At 41.8% G+C, this 13,009-nt stretch overlaps 1 protein-coding gene across 3 annotated transcripts in view; it reads right to left on the bottom strand.

Annotated features, from left to right (window-relative positions):
• MAP2K5 (mitogen-activated protein kinase kinase 5) overlaps positions 1 to 13,009 on the bottom strand; it is a 125,774-nt gene that overhangs the window by 61,513 nt on the left and 51,252 nt on the right. For all 3 annotated transcript variants that reach the window (XM_068695374.1, XM_068695376.1, XM_068695375.1), the window contains exons 13-15: positions 7,995 to 8,043; positions 1,186 to 1,259; positions 214 to 264 (exon numbers count right to left, since the gene is read on the bottom strand). In XM_068695374.1, the coding sequence (XP_068551475.1) occupies positions 214 to 264; positions 1,186 to 1,259; positions 7,995 to 8,043 (174 nt within the window). The remainder of the gene's footprint in view (positions 1 to 213; positions 265 to 1,185; positions 1,260 to 7,994; positions 8,044 to 13,009) is intronic.

Here is a 13,009-nt window from a genome sequence, read left to right on the forward strand (position 1 = left end):
CTGTGTTACTCTTCCATATCAGCAAGACCTGTAGCTGTCAGAGAGCTGTTAGGTGAGCGCAGGTAGGAAAGGAGCTGTTTTGTGACACACAATTATGCTGAGGGTGGGGGGAGAGGAAGTTTGAGCATCGATTTAGAATATGTCCTCCATTACATAGAGCAAGACTGAACAAATACTTCTATTTAAATGTTATTCCTACATAAATCCACTTACCGCCATATAAGCATTTGTTCCAACATACGTCTTGGCTATAGAATTCACCAGCTATCAGACAAAACAGTCTGTTAGAACAATATAAAGATAATGTGGAAATAAAATGGGCAATTATTCCTCATTTAACCTACAATCATCATTCCTATAAATCAACTAAAAATTATGGAAAAGGGAACAAATTTATCTGCGAAGGCATTAAAAATGATTAAATCTCCCTTTTGTTTTGAATGAGAGTTCCAATTTAAACAAGCGCTGCATTACGGTTTATGGCAGATAACCTTAAACAATTCTGTTAAACAGGATGCTTAGCGCTTTAGTACCCCAAACTAGTCTGATATAAAAAGTCAATTTGAAGTAGGATTGAACGCGCTCATTTTTCAGTCAGCTGGCTCAAGATGTGAATAAAGCCACATTCATCTCTTGAATGCAATGAGCACTAAATACGCTGGAGGGACAACAGGCTCTGACAAGTTATAATACCAGGCTGACCTTCTCTTTGGTCCTCGTGTTTGGCTGAGAGTAAAGGTGCTGAAATTCAAATCAACATCACAGCAAGCTCATGGGTCACTATCAGAGAAGTTCTCCAGGGAGGCCCAAAATGGAAATTAATTAAAATTTGTGCTGCACATTGTAAAAGCCCACCACTATTGTTACTCCCAATATTAATTTTTATTGTGGGCCAGTTGGGCTCCCCAGACGCATCTCTCGTTCTGCCCTCCCTTTTGTCTGGCCAAAACGCTTTCATATCAAAGCTGCATATCAATGAAGTTTGCTATTCGTAAGTAGTAATTACAATATCAGCAGTTTTTACTGTCATTAAACAATGAACAATCATATTCAGATGAAGAAAAGTCGCCCAGAGATTAAAAATGAATAGCGCTCTCCCAGCAGAGGGGAGCTTGCTGGGGCCGCCCGCCTGGCGCCAGGTGATTTGGGCAGCAGGGAGCAGGAGGATATCTGAGGGGACATTACCTGGGTGCTCACCCCGAAGTCACACAGCTTCACCTGCCCCCGTGTGTTCACCAGCATATTCGATGGCTTCACGTCTGTTGGGACAAAACCAGATTTAATTTACGTTATCATGGATAATGCACATACGGAGATCGTAACGAGTATTGGCATGGTAGATTTTAATAGAATCGTCAGCACAATAATCATTAGCGTCATAGATTTTAATAGAAAATATTTCAAAGATACATTTCAAATGCAAGCTCTGGTTGGTAACAGTCATTAGCACAGGTGACATTACATCTACTGCAGGTGACACCAATCTAGGAGGAGCAGCAAGGGCGCTGAAGGGTGGGATCCAGAATTCAAAGAGATCTTGACAAATTCGCAAGTGAGACTGAAATAATATTCAATAAGGACAATAGGGACAAGTGGAAGTGCTGCATTTAGGCAGGGATTAATCGACTGCATAAATACCAGATAACCCAACTGCCTGGGGCGGAGGCTGGAGCAGGGCTGTGAAGGACCTGCAGGTTGTGGCATGATGTGGAGGAGACAGGGAGGGGACAGACTGCAAGCTCTCAGATCCAGAAAAGTCTGATACAAAGAAGTAGAAAGAACAACTTGTGTTTCAGAGGATGAATAAGCTAAAACCCACCGGAGGGTATGTTAATTTATTTTATTTAACTTTTTTTTTTTTAAGGTTTACGTAAGAAATAAGCCACATGCAAGTCAAAAAACTAAACCCCAAGATTTCCTAGGAAGAAGCCGCTACCTCCAGACAATTTAGGAAAACAGTGCTAAGTATCCTGTGCAAACACCAGCAGGTAGGAACACAAAGCACAAACACGTCCAAGCCTCCTGCTGCCTCGGCAAGGTGCCCGTTGCAGCTCTGCCCTTTTGCACAGCCCTGTTTGAAGGTCTGGGCTACCACCTCCACAGCTCCTACTGCACAAACAGGCTCTGATCTCCCCGTTTCGGAGCTTTTACAGAGGCTGGCTGCCAGCAACACGTTAAAATGATTGCTAATCCCGCTCCTGCGCATAAAACTTCACCACGCGCCATAAAGACAGACTGCAAGTGCAAAGATGTTATCGCTGACCCCCTCCGATGTCAAAAGGAGTTGGTAGGCTTCTGATGCATACTGTAAAATCGATGTGCAGATAAAGTGCTAAACACCCAGCCTAACTGTATGGCAGGAGACGTTGAGCATCCTTCTGTGCCAGGGCTGCCAGTGGGAAGGCGAAATGGGTGCGATATGGCCGGGCTCGGGAAGATGAGAGCGCAGTGCCTCAGCCTCATCTCTGCTTTCTTCTGTCATTACGGATTAAAAGCACTAGCTCGTGTCGTTGCCTTCTTTAAAAGTGAACACTAGTTGGGTGCAGATGGATGAAACCCAACTAGAAAGGAACCTAATTTTGTTTATCATTAAGTTTGCCTTTCTTTAGCAGATGTCTTCTGGTACCACAGTAGCTGGCTTAATTTGTCTCTGTAATGTAAAAATGTATAACCTCAATTAACAAGCTGATTAAACGCTTTCCTATACTTGAGCTAAAAATCCAGTTTAAAAAGGGGGAGCATTCAATAACACTTTATACGGCTTAACTGAGTCTGTGTGTTTCATTCAGGCATCGATACCGGCAGTGCATTTTGCAATTCCGCCCTAAAGCCAGAAGAAAAATCAGTCCCAAGCTCTTCACCACGTTACAGCATCAACAAAAGTAAGTTTGGGTACCGTGACCTCTGTTTCAACTTTAGAAATCCAATCTGTATGCTGGATTTTTATGGGATTTTTACCTACTCCCCCTACCCCAGGCGACGAGACAAAATACTGCCTGAGAGCAATCCACGCACCAAATCCGTCACATGCTTCCCAACATTTTAGGAATATTTTGTTCTAATGAAAACTTTGGGAAGACTCTGGCATTTGCTTCTGGCAACCACTCAGCAGCACACTCCTCTCTGGAGCCAAGTGGCTTTGCTAAGTTCAGTGAGACACACACTGCACATCAGCGGGCCCCATCCTGCACCCCGACACCACAAGCAGCAGCCCTGCCAAACCCCCAGGGCTACCCAGGCACCACGTTTGTGCAGTTGCTGAAATTACAGAAAATACAGGACATGCTGACGTGCTGAATTATGAGTCCAGCTGTTTACTGTACTAACATTTTTAAATGAAATTTGCGGTATAAGAACGGGTCCTGGCTTTTCATACTAAAGGATCTAACAAAAATGATCAGCGACAAAATGAATGCAAGCAATGCTTTGCTACAGTATGGCTGGAAATAGGTTAATGGGATCAGGACTGGAACACCAGCATAATTTTTTGACAAGGCAAAAATCCTTTCACTCTGCTCAGCGAGGGGTCTGGGCGGACAGAAGGAAGCTCTGAGCACAAAACCCCACGGCTGCCCAGCTGAGGAGCACGCACACAGCCCAGTGTTCGTTTTATAGGGACTCAGTTGGGTACGTGTCACGAGCCCAGAAAAGAGGCAGGATGTTCTCCAAGTCCTTGTTCCCCTAATGTGACCTACCTGGGGGAAGCCACCACTGCAGATTTGTCCCCTGTCCCATCAGGGCTGCCCAGCTCCACCGAGGCAGCATCACCGAGGCTCCCTCCAGCCATCGCCTCGTGCCATGGGGGCTCTGCAGCCCCCTCGCCCCTTCCCTAGTGGCACACCCCACGTGGCAGCAAGCTGATATAATTTAAACCCATCTTTCATTCATTAAGCGTTGCTTGATCCCAAAATCCTTCCAAAACTTTAAAAAAAATCCCCCCCGAAATAATAAATAAGGCAATTGGCAACCAGCCTGTAAAGGAACCAAATGCAGGTTAGGGATTCTGCTGAGCAAGCTGCAGCAAAACGAGCACTGCTAAGAACAAATACTATTTGTCTTTGCAGCACAAATTAAATAGCACTACAAATGGAGAATTTAAGCAAATATTTGCTATAAATTCCAACGGTTGTGTTGGTTTCCTCCAGAAAAAAAAAAAAAAAAAAAAGGAAGTGACAACCCTAGATAAAACTGTCACTTCGGAAAGTGTCTCATATTGAAAGTAGGGAGGAAAAAAAATCACCCCATCAGGAAATTAGCCTTTTTGTTCATAAACTGCTTCAGTTAATGGGTTAAATATTTTTTGGTTTTGGAAAACAAATGTGCATAAATAATGTTCTGCACCATCTGCTTGTGATTAATATTACTGTTTAGAAGTGAAAGAATTTAAACAAGAGCCAAAAGGGGTCATTATGCTCCCATTACCAGTGCTTGCTTAATACAAATGATTTCTATGAAGCATCATTATGGAGGATGAACAAGTTCTCTTTATGATCTAAGTCGTTTCACCTCTCTGCAGATAAATGGGACCTCCAAGCTCTTACTTACCAGTAAACAGAACTGTCAGAGGTTCAGCTTTCTGAACACCAAACATTTCAGTCATCTTGGTTTATTGAAAAGCGAACAGATTAATGATTGTAGGGCGAAAAACAGATTTCTAAAAGCTGTCTCTTGACTTCTTCTGTGATTTAAAAATATAAGACTGCAATATTCTAGGTTCAAGGGAGAGGAGATACAAAAGAGATTTTAGCTGCTCACAGAACATGACTATTAACAAAGTGAAGCTGCTGGGAGAATGACAGCATTTTCTTGCCCAAGTGACCTCACCAGCATGCTTCTTGCAGAGGTCATGATTATTATTACTATTATTATTTTGAAATAAACATCATAGTTCATGAGTGTGCAGCTATGTGCTTAGCTACACACACATATATAGGTGTGTACATGTATGCACACAGACACATGCCCTATTATCTTTGTTTGCACTTCATTATATGTAACACTAAAGCCGATTAATTCTCACAAAGCTAAGAAGTGTGACGGGGGAGCGACTGGATGTCTTTGGTGAGATCTTCTGCAAACTGCAGCTCCTGCTGAGAAGACAGAACACTGATGTCCACCGTGCCCGTCCCTACCTGGCAGCCCTCCTCCAGCTTGCTTAAAACAAAACAAAGGAGGGTTTGGAAACACTTCTGTGGGAATAACGTGGGAAGAGAGCATCTGGGTGATGCAGGAATCTCCCATAGATTGCCATGCAACCAGCAGGCAGTCCGGGAAGGTCTACAGATCAGCTCTGCCCAACCTCATGCATCACAAACCAGAAAACACTTCCCAAAGCTCTGACACAAAACCTCCTCAGAAACCAGCCCCAAGACCAGTGCAACATATCCCAGTCCCTAGTATGTACACACTGATGCATACAAACACAGATCAGTACAATTAAACACAAGTGGGTAACATTTATTTCAAACATTTCTTTTAATAAGAAGGTGTGAACTGAGGAAAGCATACTAGATTAAATGCATACGGTCTATACTTATTCTTGAACTTAACAGATTTTGGTTCGTCTTTATACAAACTTTGACTTTGTACATGATTAGACTTGTTTAATTGCTAATTCTGTTTTAAATCTAAGTTAATTTCTCATTACCCTTCCATTTCTACTTCTTATCCTCTGGGGAAAAGAGCACACTTATCATTGGGACATTCTCACATCTTCCAAAGAAGTGGTGTAGGTGTTAATCTTTTGTTTACGTTTGATGTGGGTGTGATGACTATGACTACAGCTTTGCGTTTATTAATATGCACGGCTATCACCTCATTAGTTGCAAGGTATGTTTTGAAGTTAAGCTGTAATATTTGCTGAAATGTCTGATCTGGAATAAAAGACTTGTTCATTGTGTTTCCTTTGCTTTAATCCATGCTCTAGTCACAAATCTGTCGTTTGCTGCACTGCATTGCACAGCTTCTTCACGATGATTGCTTCTGCACCTTAGTTATCACCACCACAGAAATTCTTGACTTCTTAGCCTGTACAAGCTTCCCACACAGCCTGCTTTACATGTGACAGCAAGGAAGTCAGGGTTACGTTTTCTTTCATTTACCTCTGATGCATTAAAACCAGTAGGCAGCTGAGGGAGATTACCCCGAGAAACCAGCATCTTCCTGGCACTGCATTGCTCTGTCCCCTGCTCTGCTCCGCACCTTGCATTAACTGTTTTATATCAAAGCACACACACACACATAAACATAAACGTGTGTGTACTGAACAAACAAGCCCCTGAAGAACCCAGTAACAGACCAAGGCCAGAAAACTCTGAATTGTTTTTAAAAAAAAAAAAAAAAAAAGGATCAATTCCTGCACTTTTATTTAGCCAACAGCAAGGACCATACATAATTTACAACAGAAACAATAAAACGTTACAGGTAGGGTATTTATGCTTGACCACAATGCTCGCTCCAAATCGTATTCAGAAGGTAGCTACAGTCTCTATTGGAAAAGATTCAAAAGAGAAGAAATTTCAAACCACCTTTTCCTTTCTGGGGGCTATAAAAGCACAGCGAGGACTGTGCTGCCTACTCAGAGTGACACCCAGCCACGGATATTCCAGATACTTTTTCTTTTCTTTTTATCCTGACATTTGCTGTGGCAGCTGTGGCATCTAGATTGTACATCCTCTTGCTCAGAGTAGATGGAGCTGTTATATCTCAGCATCTGGCAGCATTCAGGCTAATAGATTAAATGTTTAAACCACCATCAGAAACACAAGGCCTCACTTCATGGGCTCCCAAATGGATGAAGAACTAAAGGACGTCTGAGCCTAAGCTCCAAGGTGGGGCAGGACTTCAATACCTACTGCTAATTAGCATTTCCTATTAATTTGTTCTTCTCACCCAAAGCACAGACTTCTGGATGCCTCTCCAGAGGTGCCCAGCTCCTTGCACAGACCACACCAGGACACGGGGCACCTCACCCAGGCATTTCCCAGCACCTCCCCAAAACCTGGCACCTGCTTCTCAGCCACTCCAAAACTCCCCAGAGGAAAGGGCCTTACCTATTTGGTTCCCAACTTAAGATTTTCTACTTGTCTCCCTACTTCCACTTCTCTTTCAATCACAAATGATGTCGGTTACTGCATGCTCCAACTGTGCACAGGGGCTGAGTGAGCAGATGGGTTAAATTAAACAGTATTGTTAGCGACATTAGGAGCCGGAGCTGTTACTTTCAGACACTTTAGAAACATTACAAATGTAATGAGTTTCTCCTTCTCTTTTTTATTTGGGGAGCGGAGTGGAGGGGAAAGGGCTTCTTTGTTCTTTAAACATCATTTTCCACTGCTTTCAGAACTGACATTGCTTTTTGAAGTTCTAGAGTATTTCACCACAATAAACAATGTATTTTAAACAAAATCTAAAAACACTAAAAGCAAGAAATACATGAGAAGCTAAAAAAAAAACAAACCAAACAAAAAACCAAGGTAACTTCAGGAAGCAGAACGAACAGCAAAAACCTAAAAATGGTCTGTTATGCCCAAGCAGGTTTAAAGTTTCTTTAATTACACATGACCATCTTAAGGACAACAGGTGACAATTTTAGAGATGTGAGACTAGCAATGAATGTGGCTGCCGTGTGAGATTTCTGAAGAACAGAAGAAAATTCATTACCTGCCTTCTAGTTTCAAAGGTAGTCAAGCATTTAATGATCCTTGCTGATTGTGAAAATTCCACTTGGCACCTGTTTGCAACCCTAAGCATCTAAATCTCTACAAAATCCATTCCTCTCTTTAGTCTATAGTATACAGGGAAGGACAATAAAAGAGAACAGCAGTAAAAATATTTTATCAAAGAATCTGCAAGGCTAATGAGTAAGATGCATTCTGCTTAACTCTACTGGAATCAAACCAGATGTTAGTTTGGTCTACTGTCTCTGCTGAAAGTGTTGTTAAAATAAAATAATGTGGTATTTCACTGAAAAACTGACAACATCTGTTACTCACCTCTGTGTAAAATCTTTAGACTCCATAAATAGGTAAGGCCTTTCACAACCTGTATTCAAGAGAAAGAACAATAATACATATTAGAGAGTCCCGGTACAAAACGCTACAAATCTCATCTGGCAGGAGTTGTTAAAGACCTGACATCCAATGAAGAGTGGAGTCAGGACCATGAAAAGGGGAGACAAAACACCTCCTCCAAAAAATTACAGCCACAGATGAACCTCTGATGGAAACTTGCTGCAGATTACATGACAGTAGGTTCTTTGGGAACACGTGAATAAACTTCTACCTAGGTCATCTTGAAACAAAAGTAAACCAATGAAATTAAAGGTCAGAAAACAAAATCTAGCATCACATTTTACTGCCTTTCTTTTATTTGCCCTAGCCCCCATTATTTGCTGCATCTACACTTTCTCCCTTCCTTACTTACCATGTTTTTTTACTTATTCCATGCAAATGCCGAACATTTCTTCCTCAACTGCATAAACTATCTTATTCTGCATATTACTTATGGACCAAACATGAACCTTACTGAAGGTTTTGGTTCTGTAACGTAACTAAACCCCAATACTTCTTGCACTTTTAACACTTTTTTTTTTTTTTCTTAGATTTACTTTTTCTAGGAGCCCAGAAAACTAACAAGATTCAACAAACTGTTTACTTTTTACCCAAACTATCTCTGCTGTCCCAGCCAGCCTTTTTAATACAGCAAAGCTTTTTTTTTTTCCAAGTTTCTATCTATGAGATGACATTTCATTCATTTTCCTGAGACACTTCTCTTTGTGCACCTCCAGAACAATAAAGCATTGCTGACATTTGTAAAGTTGTCTGAATTTTTCAGACAAAACAATTACATTCTTTTCATTGTCCGAGTAGACTGAAATGAAATTACTTCTGTTACAGTGATCAAGCAGAAGCGCTAAAAACATTGTACTGTGTGAAAGCAGATAGCACAGTAATTTTCAGCCTTCCTATTGGATTAGAAACTCATTTTTAAATTTATTCTGTAACCAAAAACAACATAAGAGAAATCTGAAGCTCTTTTGTAAACCAAATAATGATTCTGGATCCCCCAGTAAATTGCTCTAGATGGCAATTCCTCAGTGTTAAACTCACACTCCGTACCCAACTATCTCATGGCCTCAGATGGTAATTACCTGTAACAAAAGGCCTTAGTCAAATTCTGTATGCCCTGCGGTGTGGCCTTGTTCACTTTAGCCTTTCAAAAATCAAAACAGGGGAATTCTACTTACACAGCATTTTGACATAAGAAGAAGGAGAAAAAAAGCATCGATGCAAAAAGGGGGACGCAACATTTCAGGTTTCCTCCAAAGGTAAAAGTAATTTTACGTACACTAGGCTTCTTTGATTATTAAACATATATTTAGATTACTTAGCATCTTTGAAATCATTATGAATTAATTTATTTTAAAGCGTGTATTCATAAAAAAAATGAAACACTTCCTAGAGGGAAAAAAAAAATCAACAGCTGTGAGTTATTAAGTAGCTTTATTATGGAACATGTGCTGAATAAGCAGTTATAAGAGACAGTATCAACCCAACTCTCCCATTCCGACTGTCTCAGCAACAGTGTACAAAGGAATAAAACGAGCTTTTCCCTTTATGTGGCATTGCAAATATGCACACAGAAGTCCCCCCGACAGACAAGCCTGGTGTAAAGTACCGTTATTCACCTAACTTACATTTGCCCACCACATGGAAGGGCTCTAAATATTAAATATTATCCTAAAACGGTGCTGGAACAGGGTATCTTTTGATTGAACATCTAGCAGGAATTATTGGTATTCAGTAAAGAGGGTTTTACAACAATGACTTGACAAAGCCTTGACACAAAAAGTACTTCCACCCGCTGTCAATCACTCACTCTCCTGACAGTTCAAGTGCACATCCTTTCAGGGAGAACTTCAATCAACATTAGCACTCAAAATACAGTGCACAATGTCACTGCTCAAGAAATTGAATTGAAAATAAATGCGTGAAGTGGCAAGCAAAGGTAGAACAGATTTTACATCGGCAGACCCAAATAAATAGGCAGCAGCACGAAAACAGGAGGAAGCACAGCACTTTGGGATTCCCAAGACGCACTTTTCCCTTTGAAAAAAAAAAACCACCATGGCCCTCTGCACAAATAAAGGGCACAGAAAAGAAGAGAGATTTCACCTTCTTGTCAACACCATCTCATGCAGGCAACCAAGAGGAATTTTGTGATGAAGTCAGAGATCTCCCCGGTACCTAGGGGACTGAAGTCTCAGTACTATCTGCCTCTCTTACCGTGTTATCCTGCCCCTCAAAATGCAGTGCTTTGCCCCAAGATCTGCCAACTGCTTTCTTTGGAGGATTTCCTTTTACTGCCTTGCATTTTTTCTAGCATTCCGTCTTTCAGCATCAAACACGCAACCCCCCAAAAGAAGAGAAGACTATCGCACTTGACAATAAATTCCTACTATTTCAGCTTAAGAGCTCATCGTCCACCACAACTGGTTCCTGCCGAATCGGTGAGAGGAGCGTATGGAAAAGCAAAAAGGAGCAGACGACCATGCAACTGCAGAGCCCTGCTCGAATACTTACAGCAGTACTGCAAGGAAATGAGTGATAAAAGGGTAACTGAGTACTCTTTGGGCTATGGAAAGTCAGGGTTGTCAAGAAAGGGACGTCTCTTAGGTAGTTCAGCCTGTGGAGATCAAGAATGGCAAAGAAATGACCTTGAATGCAACTTGGTATTTAATTGAGCGAGTGGAGCACAGGGGCATCGCGCTCCCTTTGCTGCGTGCGTTGAGCAGGCACAGATCTTGTTCTAGACCAGCTGGGATTGCCTGCGACGTTTGTGCTCATTGCTCTGAGCAGGACAATCGCTTTTAAGGGCTGCCAGTCCAATGCTTTTCATGGGGATTAAATTTGTGTAACAGGAAAGGAAGCAGGAAAACCATCAAGTCAGAGAGGAGAATACTGGGCCACTGCTAAATGTTTCCTCATCATCTTCCTCTGGCGATGGTTTCACTTAAAACTTCTACAAATATAACAAAAAGATTTTCTAATTAACAGATGAGCAGGTCACACATATTATTAAACAGCTTCTGTAGACTAATGCATTGTACATGTCTCCGGGGAATAAAAGACAAATGACTCTGTGTACACGGTGCAAGGAAGGTAAAAAGAAAATGCACAGACCGAAAAAACAGAGAGACCGTGGAAGCTCCAGATTTTGCCCACAGAATCCTCTAGCTTTTGTCTGACATTCTCCTGCCCATCAGTACGTGATCAGAAGTCCTATAGGTTTTAGGTAATCTTCACAAGCTGTTTGGAGAGAAGATTATGGTGTCTATGCATAATACCTGGCAAAAAGGTGCCCAACCTACAAAATGGGCTGCTGGGCTCTACCGAAATGTCAGACACCAAGATGCAGGGTGGTCATTTGTGAAAATGTAAAGGAGCTACTCCTGCTGCTGATGACAAATTATAGAGCAAACAAAAGCTCTCAGCGCCTCCTTCCAACAAGCCTACATTGCCAATTGAGCAAAAACTCAGCACCAGAGCAGAGGAAGCTGCCAGTGCTGGTTCAGCCTCAGCGCACCCCTTCTGTTACTGGGAAGCAGGAGGAAGGGGCGAGTTCCTCCTCTGAAGGCACCTGCTCCTTTGTTCACCTCTCTGCTGACCCCCTGGGCATGCTACAGACTGCTAAAACAGCAGATAAGACAACAATAAAAAAAGCTAAGTATCAATTCCCCGTCCATGTCAGGGAGTCATGCTCACTAACTAACAGACTTGTAAGGCGATGACCCTGTAGGTGAACAAATAAATATATTTTTGTTCAAGACATAAAAGATGGGGCCAAAGCACCGCTGCTATGGACAAGTGAAAAACTGGCAGAGAACATCTTCGGTGTTCCGAGCTGGGCTGGCCTGGGAGGATGTGAGGAGATACAAAAATAATTAAATAAATGATAAAGTAAGTTAGTGTGGATGTATTAATTACACTACGTGAAGTGAGATAAGGAAAAGGAGAAGCGAGAACCATCTGAATAAATGCTCGAAGGCCCGTCCCAGTATTATTACACAATACACATGCTACTTAGCATCAGGAATATGAGCAAGTTATCATTCATTGCTCCATAGGGAAGAAGAGATGAAACGTTTTTACTCTGAACTAAAGGTGAAAAGCATTCAAATTCCATAAGAAACTGCTAGGCTATATAATGAGCAGATTTGAAGCTACTTAGAGGAAACAGCATCAGAGAAGGATGTTCATCACCCTGGGCAGGCCACACAAATTAAGAGAAAGTAGAGCTGTGAATTACAATGAACAGAGACTAAATAGCTGCCTGTGTTGGATTAAAGGATTTAAATTGTCAGCTTGATGTATAATGAATGTGAAAACCCAGCACTTAATTAAATGGCACACGATAGAATAACTTTGTTATGCTTTAAACTGCTTAAGTTATCAAAGTATTCCTTATATTTAGCAATTGTTTAGCAGTATCTCTCCCCTGTGACAACCACTAAGACACTGGTCAATTACCTGGTGTTCAGTCTTGGCAAAACATGCCACTTTTTTTGTTTGTTGTTGCTGTTAGTATTCCATAAGCTGAGTTTTCAGTCACAACTAGTGAATCTCTAGCAAGACAAAGTCTCTGAATGCTGTTGAGGCTCAACAATGGCATACCAGGTGCTTGAAGGAGCCCACTGTCAGCTCCGTGCTACCAAACCAAGACACTTGGGGCCCACAGCTCAGCCTGGATCACAGACATCTCCCTGCTCACTGGGTCTCCAGCCACCACTGTTCATGTGTGGAGGGTTCCAGCTCAGGGGTGAGAGAGCAGCCAGTCCCCACGCAGCCTCTGTCAGGCTTTTGTGATAAACAAAAACTTCATCTGCCTTCTTCGTTGCCTTAAGGTGTACACCTACCACAGGGGGAAGACAGCAAGTGTGTTCTACCATTGCATCTGATAACAGAAGCTGACTATTTTTCAACCTGAAAAGCAAATCTTAGCGAATTAT

Source organism: Anas acuta, chromosome 12 (assembly GCF_963932015.1).
Source record: "Anas acuta chromosome 12, bAnaAcu1.1, whole genome shotgun sequence".
In the NCBI taxonomy this organism is placed as follows: Eukaryota; Metazoa; Chordata; class Aves; order Anseriformes; family Anatidae; genus Anas; species Anas acuta.